The sequence below is a fragment of the Urocampus carinirostris genome, chromosome 8 (assembly GCF_059441175.1).
Source record: "Urocampus carinirostris isolate Australia breed hairy pipefish chromosome 8, RoL_Ucar_1.0, whole genome shotgun sequence".
In the NCBI taxonomy this organism is placed as follows: Eukaryota; Metazoa; Chordata; class Actinopteri; order Syngnathiformes; family Syngnathidae; genus Urocampus; species Urocampus carinirostris.
This window is the reverse complement of record NC_142356.1, coordinates 33,686,540-33,704,645: the sequence shown is the minus strand read 5'-3', so window position 1 is coordinate 33,704,645 and position 18,106 is coordinate 33,686,540. Positions and strand designations below refer to the sequence as shown.

General features: G+C 39.6%; 1 protein-coding gene across 1 annotated transcript; it reads right to left on the bottom strand.

Annotated features, from left to right (window-relative positions):
- Positions 1 to 3,058: 3,058 nt before the first annotated feature.
- On the bottom strand, positions 3,059 to 16,564 carry LOC148361719 (uncharacterized). Its single transcript, XM_088342935.1, has 10 exons — positions 16,507 to 16,564; positions 12,541 to 13,335; positions 8,555 to 9,031; positions 6,297 to 6,611; positions 6,019 to 6,227; positions 5,545 to 5,696; positions 4,190 to 4,432; positions 3,331 to 3,490; positions 3,156 to 3,231; positions 3,059 to 3,078 (listed from the first exon to the last, which is right to left on the bottom strand). Exons 1-10 carry the CDS (start codon positions 16,562 to 16,564, stop codon positions 3,059 to 3,061), a joined length of 2,505 nt encoding a protein of 834 aa, XP_088199061.1.
- Positions 16,565 to 18,106: the final 1,542 nt, after the last annotated feature.

Here is an 18,106-nt window from a genome sequence, read left to right as displayed (position 1 = left end):
TATATACACTTTATTACCCTTATGAAAGACTTCATTGATACCACCTTTGCAAGTTTTTGCATCACTTAAGAATGTCAGAAATATCAATAATATTCATATTCATCAAAGCTCTGAGGGCAATTTGAGAAGCATTCTTAATTGGCATGGCAATGAAGAACATGGCTGACAACAATACGTTTACTGAATGAATGATTGTAAAGCGACAGTGGCAATTATACACTCAAAAGAGTTTAATGAAATAACATCAATGAAAAAAATGATGTAAATGTGGGATAATTAAAAATAATGCAATATATCAAAAAAATCCATTGAAATGCTGTAAGATCCATTCCATTGTACACAATTGGCACTTGGATGTAGCTCCTGGGATAATCTTAGCCTGGATGATAGCCTGGTCTGGAGCAGGCTAGCTGTAAAAAACAAATCACCATTGTAAATGAGTCAAGCTAAATTTCACCTGCTTTCATGCAACCGACTTAAGGCTTAAGCCAAAACGATACACATATCCTGGGCTAATCTCTTATCTAGGTTTTGTGAAATACCCTTCTTAGCGTAATTGTTATTGGTTCTCAAACAAACAAGAAAAATAAAAAAGGTAAAACTATTGTTGACCTTGAGTTGACTAAAAAGGGGAATGAGAAAGAGAGCTGTTGTGAAAGGATAGTGGGATGTTTGGACGCGTTCTAAGGGATGGGCAGGGCACCCGTATGATGCGGCAGAGGTAAACCAGTGAAAGCTGTCGGGTGTTGTGTCACCCTGACCCGAGTGACATGGTCTCTTTCTTGTGTCCTGTTTCATCTGGAGGGACGAAAACATGACCAACTTGAATGTCGAGGTGCTTAACTTGTTTGGGTGTTTGGGCATTTGGGTTGGCCATTGTCCCAAAAAATGTGTGTGTGTTTTTTTGCTACTTTTTCCCTTTTTATCTTTTTTTTTTTTTTTTTTTTTTTTCTTTTATTTTGTTTATTTTTGTATGTGTTGTCTTGCTGTTGGTCACCCCTCTCGAGGGATATGACCAGGATAGATAGATAGATAGATAGATAGATAGATAGATAGATAGATAGATAGATAGATAGATAGATAGATAGATAGATAGATAGATAGATAGATAGATAGATAGATAGATAGATAGATAGATAGATAGATAGATAGATAGATGAATTGTTGAAGTCTCAAAATAAAAAAAACATAAACAAATTCACACACCACAACACTGCAAAAATAAATGTATAGATGCATACATACATACTGTATTTATTTGTATGGCCCTTTATCACAAAAAGTTTCAAAGGGCTGTACAGAGCACAACAACAAAAGAAATAGCTAGTAAAATATAACATCTGCCATCTATAATATTTGCACAGCACAATTTAAAGGTTAAGCTGCTCCCAACAAAACATGATCAAGGCAACATTTTATCCTGTGATGGAATCGCACAGCATATTCTTTCTGAGCTTGAAGTGCTGACACGACCACATAAATTGCCCAGAATATCCATGCAAAAAATGAGCTTGTCACATTAGCTGCTGCTCCATTTTTGGGCTGCCCAGAGACCCTTCTACTGGATTGTAATAACATTTATTTTTTACTCAACTCATTTAAACTTTATACAACACAAATTTAATGTCAAGCAACTCGGAATATCTGAAAACCACGCATCTAATTGTAATTAAAAGGATTGACTTTTCAGTGCGGGCAGCACGGCGGCACAGTGGTTAGCGCATGTGCGGCACAGTTCATGTCATGGGAACCTCCTGCGTGGGTTCAAATCCAGCTCCAGACTTCCTGTGCGGAGTTTGTATGTTCTCCCCGTGCTTGCGTGGGTTTCCTCTGGGCACTCCGGTTTCCTCCCACATTCCAAAAACATGCATTTCAGGTGAATTGGCCGGTCCAAATCGTCCCTAGGTGTGAATGAGCGAGTGAGTTGTCTGTCCCTGTGTGCCCTGCGATTGGCTGGAAACCAGTTCAGGGTGTCCCCTGCCCATTGCCCGATGATTGCTAGGATGGGCTCCAGCACCCCCGCGACCCTACTGAGGATAAGCGGTGTAGCTAATGAGATGAGGAGATATATATATATATATATATATATATATATATATATATATATATATATATACTTATTCTGGGGATTCTTTCATTACACTCTTGCTATGATGCATTATTCTTTTTCATTCACAAAAATTGCATTATAAATTGCATTATCATTATAACTTAGGTCAGTCTCTAAGCACTACGTTGTAAAAAAAAAATTCTGCCTTTTATCCTGATAGCATTTTACCTTTTTTCTCTTTAATGTCTTTATTATACTTTTACCCTGTAGTGTCATGTCTAATCTTTTTGCATGTTATACTATGTTGTTATCATCGACAATAAAGACAATACAATTCAATTATGTCTCAGGGTCTGCCAATCTGCGTGTGAAGGCCTCCGAGCAGATTTCTGAGCCAGACAACAAGTAATGGCCGAAATCTTATTCTTTTTTTCCACTCCTCATCCCTGACCAACCAGGGATCAGCTACCATACACATTCGAGCAACCTGACCGACATGGCGCTACACCTTACCTTTGGAGTCATGAGGTGACCAACCCCCCCAGTTCCAACCCCTAATGTCAAGCTTTGAGGCAATGGGTATCAATATTGTAAGATTCAGGTATGACTCGGCCGAAGCTTGAACCAGCAACCTCACAGTCTCGGAACCGGCGCCCTACCCAAGGCCACCGAGCTAGTAAGTGATGACTGAAATGTGTTTGGTTCAATGCTTGAATATGAATGCAAACATCATAGAGCAGCACAACCAGGAAAAGGCAATGAAAGGAAACTGACAGACAACTAGGAATGATTTAATTTGTATTCATTGACAAGATATAATTACATCACATGATTCAGATATTTTTTAGGCCAACAGGTAAGGCCTTGCACACCACTGCCACAACCAGTCAGAACATGCTTCGTACATTAATCAGAATTACTTTTATTTTTCAGTGAAACTTTGAATTATTGCTCATTGATTATGATTTGTCCTTCATAGGAAATAAGATATCATGCTTTTAGTTGCTGTCACATGGATGATTTATCCCCTGCAAACATAGAAAAATGTTTCATATTTTTGTTGACAACATACTGCATAACATGATACCTGAGTGAGTTTGCTTACAGGTAATCGGGCCTACGGTGATCGGCTTCATTGGGGTGGAGTTGGACATTGAGCGGTGTGCTCTCCTCGTGCAAGGCTACATGTTGCGAAAAGAGGAAATCAAAACGGAAACGTTACGTTTAGGTTACAGGAGTTGCAGCATTGTAAACCAAGTACAATGCAGTAAAATACTCACAGGAACGCAAGAGTATCTCCTCCGGTCACACAGGCTGATTCTGCAGTGGAGGTAAACACTTCGATAGTCCCCTTGAAGAAGGAAGAAGAGGGCAGAGAAACGAGCACGCAAGGATGACCCGCTCTCTGCAATTGACACCTGTTGACGATCTGCGGGACATCTTCGGAAACCATCCAAGTAAAGACAGTTATTGTCAATTTGCAGTCATGGAGCTACAGCAAGCGGGCAAACTATGGCCACCAGGCCGAAACAGGGCAGCAAACTGATTGAATCCGACCCATGAGACAATGCTGAAAGATGCCCGTGAGAAAAATTAACTGCATCACGTCAACCAATGACTTGCAGTTTTAAATATATCTAATGGATGTCACCAAAGACTGGCACCCCTCGCAAAGCAAGTGTATCTGTATTTACACCTGTCAAGGGTTCGTGCATCTTTTTCATGGTCAAATTGGAGTATTTTTCAAGGACTTTTAAAACCATTTTTTCAATTTCTCCTGTACCATTAAAAAAAAGAAAACCAATGTGAATTATGTACTGTGCAGTTTCACTAAATATTTGCAGTTTTCATATGCGTGTGCATTCATCAAAACATAGAATTTTTAGCGGCAGCAAACCCCTACTTCAAAATACGCCCTGGAGAGGAATGAGTGCCGGCAGGCTCTACTTGACTGAGACACATCACAGAAAGTGGTGCCCTGAGGACCCCGGTGGTTAAGGGATCCGTGAACACTGATACACAAAATGTCAAATACATTAATTTTGTTTCTCCGGCTTGGCCCCTAAAGACGTTTTCTCAACCTGATGGTCCCGTGACTCAAAAAAGTTGCTGAACCTCTAATTTACAATCACTTCTTACTTGTTTTGAATGAGAGCATATTGCTCAGGGTCTGAAGGGTTGAAGGAGTGAGAAGCAAAGCAGTCCTCCAAAACGACTGCCAAGCTGGGATCGCTCTTGTCTACAGAGACCCCCACGTACAATGGCGAACCCACTGGAAGGACAACGGCACCAGCTGAGTAAGGGTCCGAGTAGCTGGAGGAGCGGAACAGGACCATAGACGCTCTGGCTTTGGAACCTGAGCCAACAATTGCACCATCCAGGCTGTTGAGGAAGATAACATATTATTATTAAACATATGTGGAGACTTGGGTGGTTGAAATCTAAATTAGGGGTGTCAAACATTTGGCCTCCGGCTCAGACCAGGCCCACCAACAGAATCCGGCCCGGTGTTGGGAAAAATGCAAGAGAAAAGGCTGCTGCACTTTTAAATATGTCCACTTGATGTCGCCAAAGGCGGACGGCACTCACAAAATGACTGTCGCTGTATTTCTTTCTCTCCCTCCCTTGCTCTCTCTTGCGCTCTCTTGCTCTCTCTTGCTCTCTCTTGCTCTCTCTTGCTCTCTCTCTCTCTCACTCTCTCTCTCTTTTTCGCTCACTCTCTCTTTATCTCTTTTTGTCTTTTTCTATATCTCTCTTTCTCGCTTGCTTGCTCCCTCTTTGTTTCTTTTTCTCTGTCTTTCTCTTTATCTCCCCTTTCCTTTCTTTCTCTCTATCTTTCTTGCTGTCTTTTGATTGCATACTTTCTTCCAATCTTTCTTTCTCTCTTTCTCTTTGTCACTCTTTCTTTCTGTCTTCCTCCATTTCTTTCTTGCTGTCTTTCTCTTTTCGTCTCTCACTTTCTCCCTATATATATTTTTCTGTTGCTTTCCTCTCTTTTACTTTTTTCCACCATTCTCTTTCTTCCTTTACCTCTCCCTCTTTCTCTTTTTCTCTCTCTCCCTCTCACTCTCATTTTCTTTCTTTCTTCTGTTCTTTTTCTCTTTATACCTCTATTTCTGTCTTGCGCTTGTTCCCTCTTTCTTTCATATTCTCTTTTTGTTTCTCTTTCTTACTTTCTTTCTTTCTTTCTTTCTCTCCTTTTCTCTCTCTCTCCTTTTCTCTCTCTTTCTCCCTCTCTGTCTTTCTTTTTCTTTCTTTTTACGTTACTCGTCTGGCCCCCGTGAAGGTATTTTTCCTCCGATGTAGTCCCGACCTCAAACGGTTTGACACCCCTGATTTAAGTGGAAACCTTTTTAGTAAATGTAATGTTAACGTACATTGCTGTCAATGGCAGCGAATGATTTTATCATGCTTAACTTCAATGTAATTTGTTGAACTCAATTGACATCTTACATTTAGGTTTGACGCTGGCATCATCGAGTCATTCAACTTACGCAAGGGATGGGTTGATGGCCACATTCAATCTGCTTTCTGCTTTCAGGGGATACGCACACGAGAAAGGAAGTCTCAAGGCTTGAGAGAAGGATGTGTTCCTCAAAGGGTAGAGGAATAAATTGTTGGAGTAGATGGCGTGTGTGCGGTTGGTCTGAAAAACAGAAAAACCTTGCTCATGTTCGAAAGATGTAATCTGATTTGACGATCAAGGTGGAGCATTATAACCATTTACTAGGGCAGGGTATTATGACCATTTACTGTCAAGGGAGGTAATTGACTGTACATTATTTTGCGGAGGCAAAGGTCCACTACCCACTGAAATCAGTTCCGACCCACCAGTCGAGAAACTCTGCTTTAGACCATAAACTCCCTACAAATGGTGCCAATATATTGCAAAAGTGATTAAGCAACTAAGAGAGCTAAGAGGGAGTAAGTATTGTTGAAGTCATTTTTAATAAAAGCCTTATTTTTACCGTCAGCAGGTTTCCGCAGGTGTTCGCCTTTGCATCAGCCTCGTACCACACGACATCCCCTTGTGCCCGGGTCCAAGAACAATTACGCACAGCTAGGTTGCCTGTAAGTGGGTTGTAGCCTGCGTTTCTTATGCTACTTGAATCCAGGCCCACTTGGATTTTATTGGGGCCACAAATAAGTCGAGAAGGTCTGAGAGAAGGTTCTTCGGCTAAAGAATAAATATGTGGCTTGTTAAATCTGGTTACCTGACACCTTCAAAAAGTTATACCAGCTCTACCTTCACAAATGACGCTGGCATCCTCCCTGTGAATGCAGTTGTGTCTCCCAAACCCCAAATGTCTGCAGCTTGTGATGGATGTTTCATTTCCATAACAACGGACATCGTCCAACCAGATGGGCCCGCTGCCTTGCCCAAAAGCCGCGCTTTGCAGTGCTGCACGAGCCCTACCGCAGTCCAGTTGCCTGCAAACCACGTTGGCGTTGGTGAGGTCCCAGATGTCGTCGCAAACGGTCCCCCATTGCCCGTTGTGGTAAACTTCCACTCTTCCGGAGCAACGGTTGTCAGAGTTGACCAGCCTTACAGGGGAAGCCGCTAAAAACAGAGAGATAAGCGGTGAAGTCCCATTTAGGGTGGGCGGATCGATCCAAATAGCAAAATCATCGAGCAAGGACTTGGATCGGATTAATACGATTGTCGATACTGTCTTCCCATTTTAACTTAGAGGATAACAATGTTGTTAGTGAATGTCAAGATTATTACATATGCTACAACTCCTTAATTGGACGCAAATGTGTTTAGACTTTATTTGCACTACTGACTTTTAAAATATTGTGGAATGGAATGTATTTTAGTTGACTTGTTGACACTGTTGTACAGTATTTGTATTTTTGTTACAATGATTTTCTTTGATTCTCGCAGTAGACGTATTTCCTTTTTTATATTGTTGAGGTTTTTCCTTTGTACCGTTTACAGCAGGGGTGTCCAAACTTTTCATAAAGCGGGCCAGATTTGATAAACTGAAAATGTGTGAGGGACGACTATTCAGCCTTTAATAAATTCACCCTCGGTGAAATGTTTGCAGTGCGACCTCATAGCTCGCCTTTGTAGCATTTTTATTTGACTCGCAATGTCTCGTAATGAAGCGCTGCCGTACCATTTAAACAACTTCCAGTTGTTTACATTTTCACAGCGTTCGTTTCCAGCATGTTGCGTCTTGATATTATAGTCTTTAAAAAACAGCCAGTCTCTTGGCAAATTAGGCAGATGCAGTTGTTTGAGATTTTAGTGAAAAACATTTGTTACATTGCTGCTTTTTTTTGTTTGACACTCTTGACTTTTGATCTGAAACATTTTTTTACAATGCGTGTCATCAAATGCTTTATTGGCTTGAATTTTACTTGAATCTTACCAAGGCACAACTTTTCGTTCAACCTTTTATTCAACGGTCCGATGTGTTTCTCTTTAAATGTTCATGCATCACCGAGGTACCGCCATGAAACACAAGGTCTGCTTTATAAACTTTGTAAGTAGTATTTTATTTGCTGTTTTGAGGCTAAAATGCTCCCTAACTTGAGAATTTTCGGTACGCATACTTGATGTTGACGCGGTCATTCATGTCTGTTACCGCTTAAGACAGAGAAGCTATTACGCATGATTGACTCTAATCAGAAATTGTATCGTTGTAGATATGCCTCACTCTGTTGAAAAAACGTCTGGCGACAATCGGCGACAATGGAATTCATTGTCAAATATCTCCATGTTGATTGTTATCGTTGCAGCCCTATTAAGTATGTGTTAACAATGACCAACTGAGTTCCCACTGTGCCTATCTGCTTTTATCCAACTGTTACCAAATATGTTCAAGCCGACCAGCATTAGAGTGATGGGGTATTGGTGGATAGTGCTCATTGCCACGTTTTTCTGTTGTTTTGGCATTTTGTTAGTGCAACTACAAACTAAATTGAAAATGAATACACGACCAACTTTAAGAAATCATAGACAATGCGTAACTTAAGAATGGGCCAGCTTCAAGTTCATTAGTAAATGCCTCATTGCTTTTGGGGCACGCACCAAGGGCACCGAGCAAAAATAACAAAAAAAAACAAAAGTGATTTTGTAACAAGAATAGCACTCTCACAACACAAAACAGTGTCATCTAGTGGTCAAAAAATGCACACTGTTCCTTTAACTTTCATATTTTGAAATATGAAACTTCTTTACTCTCCGCCGCCATCTTCTGGCTAACAGTCATGATCGCAGCCTTAGTCGGCTCATTCCTCTAGTACTCGTATTTCAATATATATAGCCTTTTTGAAGTCATTTGGGCATTGTCACATACTTAATAAAGAAAATATTCTACTTCTCACCTTTGAAGGAAACCTCAAATGACACATTCTACCTCTAAGGGGGCCTCAAACTATCATCCCGAGGGCCACAACTGACACCTGGGGTGCAAGTTTGAGACCTGTGCTTCGAGGAGGAACAAAGGATTTGTTTTATTTAAATCATATTTTTAAATAAAACATAGTTTGTACCTTCACAAATCACTCCAGCGTCTTCGTGGTGACCACAGTTGTGCGATCCGATCCCTTGGTGGCCGCACTCACCCAGCTTTGCTTCATTCCCGGTGCAACGGACATTGTCCAACCAGATAGGGCCCCTGCCCTGTCCAAAGTGTGCCCTGTGGGGGGCCGCAAGGGCCCTGCCGCAGCCCAACTGCCTGCATACCACCTGCGCGTGCTTGAGGTCCCAGATGTCGTCACAAACTGTTCCCCATTGCCCACGGTGGAAGATCTCTACTCTTCCCGAGCAGGAGGAGTTTCTGCCGTTGGCCAGACGGACTTCACCCTCTTCTCCATCTACTGGGAGTGCTGGTGTTGTTTGAGCTACCTGCAGTGTTGTTTGCAGCATATTCTCAGTCAAATGTTCGTTCTGAATTGTAGTATATCCCATCGGAGTGACGGTGGTTTGAAGTTCAGGGTATTGTGTCGAAGAAGCTATCTCGTAAGTCTCTGGAAAAAAAAATGGTCTGGTTTTAAGTTGTGGACATTTATATCAAGGAGGGTTGGGAGGGGACGGCGGACGATTTGCCTCGAAAATAATATCCCGTTATCGTCCATTCGTATTAGATGATAACATTAAAACTCAGTTTGGCTCTGGGGTCGGATCCAGACTTTCTGTTCTCAGGTGGGCCTCATCAGTACAAAAATGTTGTCTTAAATTATTTTAGCTTTATGTAGTTTTTAAATATTATGCGTTATTGTTCTGCCTATAATGGTAGCCTAGCCTACCTATTATAATCATGGATGACAAGGGAACCTTTCTAAGCATAGCACATTTATTCACAAAAAAATGGGTAAAAAATATATTTTCATATTTGGCATTGAATGTGTTAACTGGTTTATTTTAACAGTTGAGTTAAGGCAGTTTTACACCTGAATCAACCTCGCTAAACAAGTGGAAAGTATGAAAACAATTCCTTTATTTATGTTCTGGTTTGAAATGAATAAAAAAGAAAATGTACTGCTTTTGATACAAAATAAAGGTTTAAGCAGTGCAGTGGCAAAAAGATAAGACTACATAAGAACAAACTACTAGCATGGGCGTACTAAAGCTGAGAGTATATCCTTCACTGCCCTCAGGTGGTCGGAGGGAGCATCTCGTTTGCATTAATTAAAATAAATCATAACTTTTGATAGAAATGACCTAGAGACTTCCTTTTTTTGACATGGTAAAAATTATTGGCTGACCAGATAAAATCATCAAATGTCCTGGCCCGCCAGCCATACATTTGATAAGCCTGATTCAAAGAAATGTTTAAACAAATTAATACAACAAACCAAAAACTACAATCATAAAAACTAGATTAAAAAATTATTCCATCAAAGATCAGGCAATACAGTATAAAGAATACGATTACATTTACCGTACATTGTTTTAACTAAAAAAATAACTCAATGTTTGGTTGCCCATTTTACACAAGGTTTTACAGTAACAAATAATTGATCAGTCAAAAAATATTTGCTTGGGATAAAACGGGAATCAAACTCAGGTCGCAGCAGTGAGAGTATTAATCTCCACAACTAGACCACCAGTGATATAAATGACATTTGAAAAAGCATTAAATTACCTCTCAATGTCACACTACTTTAATTCACAGTACCAGAGACGCATAATAGCGAATCGAGGAAACAGAAAGTCATGTAGAAAGATATAAATAAACGCAAAAAAGCACAAAGAGGGCCAAGAGTCTTTGACAATGAAAGATAATAATTAGTGTACATTTATTTTGGTATAGTTTATAAATTATTTTAATAATGGCCGCACATATCCAATAAGCTACGTCACCTACAGTGCTAAGTTATGAGCTGAAAAAATGTTAAATAAATAAACAAATTTTATAACGATTTTTCATTTTAAAAAATTAGGTGTGCGCGATATACACGCGTGACCTTTATAAGCAAATCAGTACCGTTATAGAAACAGAAAACTAAAATATTTATAGCCTGTTAAAAAAAGTAATCACTTTTAAAAACACATTTTGTAAATCAACAATTAAGGATTCTTCTCCAGGTGACTTAACAAGTTAAACATTCTTAAATTAAAACAATTTGATTTATTGTCTAACCCTAATCAACGGACATCAATTGAATTACTATATACAATAATCCCTATAAGACAGTTTATTATTTACGGCTTTGCTTCTTCACATATTTTCATCGGGCATTGTGTTCTACATTCTGTTTAGCTAAACCAGGGGTCTTCAATGTGGTGCCCACTTGCAGCAGTTAGCCCTATGAGAACACCTGAGAAGCCCGTGAACAGGTTCTGAAAATAGCTCACCAGTGATAAGTCATTTGTAACTGGCATGATTTTATAGTGGTTAACTGATTTTTTTTAACTTAACTTCTAATAATTACAACCTGGTAATTGAATAGTAACAACATAGTTCCTTCCAATGAGTAACCAAAAGTAGCTATGAGCTTTAAAATGTTGATGACCTCTGGGCCCTACTTATTATTTGAAAAAAGAAAAAAAAATAAGAATGTTCTTATCGCACTTTTATTTGTCAAACAAATGCTTGAACCTGTAATATGGTTTGTTATTTGGTTTTATTGTATAATAAAGTATCTGATTGTATAATTATTGTAAAAATATATAGGTTTGACAGGTTGCACCTATCACGGATTCTTTTTGGAATGTTTCCCCCGCGAAAAAACATGGGATTACTCTAGACCACAGGTGTCGAACTGGCGGCCCGCGGGCCAGATCAGGCCCGCTAAGGGATTGAATCCGGCCCGCGAGACAAGACTCAGAGAAGCACAGGAGAAAAACAAGCTGCAGGTTGAAACATGTCAACTTGATGTTGCCAAGGCCAGGTGCCTCGAACAAAGACACCGTACTTGTATTTCTTTCTTTCTGTCTCTCTCTCTCTTTTCCACCCCTTTACTCCCACTCTCTTTCTCTGTCTCTTTCACTCTCTGTGTCTCTCTATTTCTCTTGTTTTGTTGCTCTTTGTTTTTTTCTCTCTCTGTGTCTTTCTAACTTCGTTTGCTCTAACTTCCTTTTTTCCTTTTCTCTCTTTTCTCTTTCTCTCTCCCTACCCTTCACGCTTTATTTTCTCTTTTCTCTCTTTCTTCTGTCTTTCTTTTTCTCTTTGGATTTCTTTCTTCCTCTCCCTTTCTTTTTCCCCTCTCTCAAGACTTTTTATCTCTTTTGTTTCTCACGCTCTCTCCCTCTCTCTCTTTTTTTCTTTCTTTTTCCTGCCCTCTCTCCTTTTCCCTCCCTCTTTCTCTTATTTCTTTATCTCTCTTTTTCTTTCTCTTTAATCCACTAGTCCGGCCCCCGACAGAATGTTTGTTCTATCGTGTGGCCCCCGAGTTAAAATGAGTTTGACACCCCTGCTCTAGACCATATCGCAGGGGTCAGCAACCACCAGGTCGCGGGCCGCTATCGGGTCATGGGGGCGTTTGGTCCTGGGTCATACAGAAAAAAAATGAAAGTTAAGGTATGCGATATGCATGAGGAATTACAGTAGTATCTCACCGTTTTTTAGCAATGATTGATCAGTCAAAAATTATCGCTGACCTCAATTGCACAACATTGGATGCAACAAAAATCAAAACCGAATCACAACAGTGAGAGCTCTGAATTCTTACCTCTAAACCACTAGGGATGTAGATGACAATAAGGAACGGCATTAGATTTGATCTTATCACAGTATTTTTACTCACGGTACATTACCGTGATGAAAAATACTGTGATGATGAGATCTACCGTACGTAAAAAATAGCGTAATAAAGAGATTTAATCTAATGCTATTCCCGATGTCATCTACAACCCTAGTGGTCTAGTGATTAAACAGTGGATTCTTTCTTTTTATTAAAGTCATTATTAATGCTTTTATTTAGCAGGGCCGCGAAAATATTGTCAGACATTAAACCGATCTGTAGTAAAAAAAAGGTTGCTGACCACTGCCACATCACACTGACTACATTTGAGTGTTTGAATCTTACAACACCTGCACAGTAACCAAGATGGCATGTGGACGGCCGCACAAGTTTATACAGGTAGAAGCTGTCAGATCCTTGACCGCAAAGCTTGACATGGATGTTGTGGGATGGAAAACGGCAGCATGATCCGCCCCACGAGTTGCAAACCGTACGGCTAACGATCACATCAGACTGCATGGGATGAGGTTCTGTTATCCACATCGGGGCATGGGTTCCACACATGTTTTGAGGAATGCATCTCTCTGGAATACGTGCACTGTCACGCCCCAGATGGAAGCGGTACCAGCCTCGCCATAAAAAATCTCGGTCACATTTCGCCTGGTTCAAATCACTGTATTGGAACTGTGTCGAACGCCAGGGATCAACCAGGCCACTGTGGCTGCTCCGACAGGGGTCTACACATCTATTGCCAATGCAGTCCATCCCTGGCGGACAAAGAGTATTGTTTTCACAGCTGAACAGGACTGATCGCGAGGAAGCGTCTGATCTTGAGCGTGGATCTGAGGCTGGCGTCAGGCATTCGTGAGAGCCTGGAGAGTTTTGGCAAAGCAGATGTGCTGCGCAAGGGGGTTCTGGAAGGGAACACTCGTCGATGTCCACGCAGCCTTTGCCAGGTGCCCACTCATAACCTTCGCCACAGCAAGAGCCATCGCTGCAGCTGAAGCTATTGAAACATGTCATGCCGTCTCCTTCAAAGCCGTCTATGCAAAGACATGACAAACTGGGGAACGAGACGCCACTGTCATCAGATTTTTGGCATGTTGCTTTTTCGTGGCATGCATCACAGCTTGAAACAACTGTGCCTAAAATGGGAAGGAGTGAATCAACATGTCCATGTCAGAATGCCCTCTGGCTAAGAGATCTAAAAAAATAAACTTTATACCTAAGCTAACACATTTTCAGGACACAAGTCAAACGATACACTACTGTTCAAAAGTTTAGGGTCACCCAGACAACTCTGTGTTTTCTGTGTAAAAGTCACACTTTTAATAATCAAATAAGTTTTTCCTATGTCTGTGTTCTTTAGCCTATAATAATCTGTTCCTTTTGTTGGCCAGCCTAAGATATGGCTTTTCCTTTGCCAATCTGCCTTGAAGCCTAACATCTCGGAATCACCGCTTTACTGTAGATGTTGACACTGTTTAATTGGAGGTATTTAACAAACTGCTAGTTGAGTATCAGTAGGGTGTCTGTTTCTAAAATTAGAGACTCTAGAACCCCTTTTCTACTACTTGGTTCTGGCCTTCCTAACCTCTCCCAGCCTTTCCCCGGGTACTTTTTCCATTATAGGTCGGTGCTGCATCTTGTACGTAATTTCAGCATCATATTTGGCACGAAGCTCCGGCTCAATCTTCTGCGCGAACCAGAAGCACACTCACACTCAGACAAGCGACAATGGATGATTGGGCAATGGAGCCGAGCCGTTAGTTAGGAAACAATGTACCTCGTCAGAAGACCACAGAGCTGAATTCCGTGTGATATATATCATTTCAAAATAGTGTTTCTTGTGGCAAAATACAAACAAGAAATGCTATTTTAAAGAGGATGAGGTTTCTTTTCTCTACTACCCTCTCGGGACAATTATTGGTCAGCAGTGTGCCAACGGGGTGCACCAATCAGTGGTTCGGCAGTGATGCGCGTGACGTTTTAAGTTCCTTGTTTGAAGTATAGAACCTCAACAGAGAGGGTACCTAAGGCTGGGCTCCCAGGGACTAAGAACCGGTAACTTTTTCATAATGGAAAACCAAAAAAAGGCTGGGTGAGGCGAGGCAAGGAAGGACAGAACCGAGTAGTGAAAAAGGGGCATGATATACTGGGTACTTCTCCTCTTGCTTGGTTGTGCAGCAAGGCCTCCCACTGCTCATTCTACTCTGTACTGTTCTCTGAAAGGAGTAATACACACTGTTTTAGGAGATCACTAATTTATTTGAAATTTCTCACATGGAATAGCCTTTATTTCTAGGAAAAAGAATAAATTGTGGAGTTGCACACAGAAGTTATCTTTCTCTGGCCATTCCAGGTACTCGACCAGCTCAAAGTGAGGCCATTATAAACTGTTTTGAGTTGTGCAACCATCATTGCACAAGAGTTTTCTAATCATCAATTAGCCTTCTAAAGCAATTAGCAAAAACAATTTGCGATTGGAACACTGGAGTGCTGGTTGCTGAAAATGGGTCGCTATACTATACGTAGATATTGCATTAAAAACAGACATTTGCCGCTAAAATAGTCATTTACCACGTTAACTATGTATGATTTCTCGCGCATGGATAGCAGTTTTATTTTATTCCAGGATGAAAATGATGACTGTTTTAAATATAGTCCAAATCCTAACCAAAAACCTTGACAGAGGCTGCAGCCAGATGTTAGCGTCAAGAAGTGGAATACAGTGGGACCTCGGTTATTGCGGTTAATGGGGACCAAAACCACCCGCGAAAAGTAATAATCCGCGAAATAGCGGTGCCCCTCAAATAAAAATAAATAAATAAATATATATATTTTTTAATTATTATTATTTATTTTTTTTAGACCCGGTTAATGGGGACCAAAACCACCTGCGAAAAGTGAAAATCTGTGACGCCCCTTCACAAAGGCTTTTTTTAAAAAAAATTATTATTATTTTTATTTTTTATTTTATTCTATTATTATTATTTTTTAGACCTGCAAAGCTCTGAACCCGCAAACCAGGAACCACGAAGTAGCGACGCCCCTTCAAAAATGCTTAATCAATAAATAAATAAATAGATAAAACATGTTATTTTATTTTATTATTATTATTTTTTAGGCCCGCAAAGCTCTGAACCCGCGAACGTCGTACCGCGAAGTAGCGAGGTCCCACTATATTTTAAAGTTACAGACACCACGTTTAGGATGTCATAACACAGAATCGTGTTGTGTTTGTGGAGTTAATAAGTTGTAAAAAAACAAATGTTTGGGTTGTTGTTTTTGTGCTTGCTTTCCACAAAAGATGAAATCACATCTGCTCAAGGCTAAAGTCACAACAAATCACTGTCCACGTATTTTTCCGGAGCAGAATTGTTCTCTCCCTGGGGCTTAAGATACTTTTGAGGTGATTTTCAGTGAACAGTAAAAAACAAAATTACCACTCACTAACAAGTTGTTGTTTAACAAGTTTAAACAAGTTGAGTTTGTTGCTTGTTTTTGTTAGTTTTTTTGTGGGGGTCGGGGTTGCATTGGGTAGGGTTGGGGTACCTATTTAGGAAAAACCTGTCCTATTTTAAACAAGAAAATTAGTCTTTTACCTGATTCTACCATACCTGTCAAAGTATATACACAGTATCTGTTAAAATATTTAAAATGTATAAATAGAAGTTGAACAAAATACACAATATAATTCCAAATAAATAACCAATACGGTCTCAAGATAACAAGGCAAACAAATGTATGATATAATGTACCGTATATGTTTTTAAACAGTGTGTAAACATGAACAAGCGTTACAAAAAAAGGTGTCAACAGTTACTATTCATTTCTTTGTGGCAGTAAATTATTTTCTCTTTCTGCTTTAAAATGGTCAAACTTTTCCTTTAAAGTGACTCGTTGCCTCGGAAAAATGTAGTATATTCTAGTAAATACAGAAGGTATCCATTCATAAACATACAGCATCACATAAAGTAAGCTACAGAAAGAGACTGAAGGTCTGTAACGAAATGCTTTTACTTCATTACGTTACACTGCTGCACACCAGAATGGCGGTTTAAGCATCAGGATTTTGTTCCTCAGTTAATTCACATTTTTTGGGCAAAACCGGCAAAGTATCTTCCATAATTACTCAGTAAGATGTGTTTTGAACTTCTACAGTCCAAAAACAATTTTGGGGTGAAAATACCACTTCCCATTTTACACTGTATTGGAACGTTTGGACTGGAATTTATTTCCTAGTTTGAAATGTGATCGGACAATTTTTGCCAAAACAAGAAAACCATGACAAAAAATATACTAATATGTCTTACCTGAAGTTGTTATACTGTTGAGCATCAGGATTAGGAGCAACAACACGCCTCCCGGCATCTTCAAAATGGATAATATACAGGACTGACTGAAAGACAAAGCAAGAACATTATCTAAATTAAAAATTCAAAATAGCCGGAAAAAAACTCTATCCTTAATTCACCTTTAGGAACGAAGGAAGCCCTTATGCAGTTGATAATGTTGCAAGTGAAGAAAGTGCGAGGGAATTTATACCATATGCCCGCTTTTGGTGTCAAAAGATCATACAAAACAATTATTTGTCTAACCCCAAAAAAGTCCTTGAGAAAAAAATGGTAAACATGACATACAAATGGAGCAGATAAAAGTAACCAAAATCAACCTGATTATTTGAAAAACTTTTTCAAGGTGACGTTGCAAATGTCAACAAGCATCACATACTGTAAGAGAGTGAAAAGATGGATTCAGAATTTTTTAAGTATCTAAGGAATAAATAATGATATTGATCAAACTATTTTATTTATTTTTGTGGTACCAAATATATGTCTGTTAAAATATATATAGAGATGTAAATCGTCTGCATTCATATAGCGCTTTTCAAGTCACTGAAAACCACCCAAAGCACTTTATAATGTGCTTCACACTTACCCGTTCACACACACACTCACACACCAATAGCAGCCATGCAGCCATGCAAGGCGCCGGCCTGCTTATTGGGGGCATTAGGGATTCAGTGTCTTGCCCAAGGACACTTCAACATATAATATGGAATAGCCGGGAATTGATCTCAAGACGAGTGCTTGAACCTCTACTGCCACCCAATTGAATATTCTCGTTGATATATGTACATTTTTGTTGGTGTGGTCTCCACTTAACATTTGAAACGAGGAATATTGTAATCCCCTTCCAGTAAAGCTTTTACAATACCGATTTATCTGAAGTTAATAATTGATTCATTCGAAGATCCCTCCCCATTCCCGCAAGTGTTAATTGTGTCAGCAGGAACTAAAATAGAAAGTGAGCTACAAAGAAAAGGATTGATTGTCACATGGACAAAACCTTTGAATAAAAAAGATGTATTAATAATTAATACGTTCTTTTCTAAGGATGTGTATGTGCAAACATGCTTGCGCGAACACTTAAGTGCGAGGTTATCACAGATAATAAAAAGGTTCGTTGCGCAATATTGACAAAACTGCAGTCTGATATGATCATATAATACGTTTAATTCATGTCAATTTTTGTGGGTCATAATTTTAGATGAATCATAATTCTAGATAAACCATTTGGGAAACAGATCAAATATGTCTCATACAAGTATTTGTATGAGTTGATCAAAAGAGATTTTTGTGAGAGAAGTGCTCAGAGGGGAGAAAGGGGTGTTGATTTGTTTACAGAAATGTAATTTAATTCATGAATCACGTTTTAAATAGTCATTTTAAATGCAATTGGAATTTTATTTGGAAAATCATTTATCCTTTCAACATTTTGCTCATCAGGTTTACAACAAATTGAAAGTTTTGAATTACAATGATAGCCTATGACACCAAATTTGCAAGTTTCCAATGTTGTTAGAGGACATTGCTGGCTTGAGATACCGCAACAGAGCCAACAACATTAAAT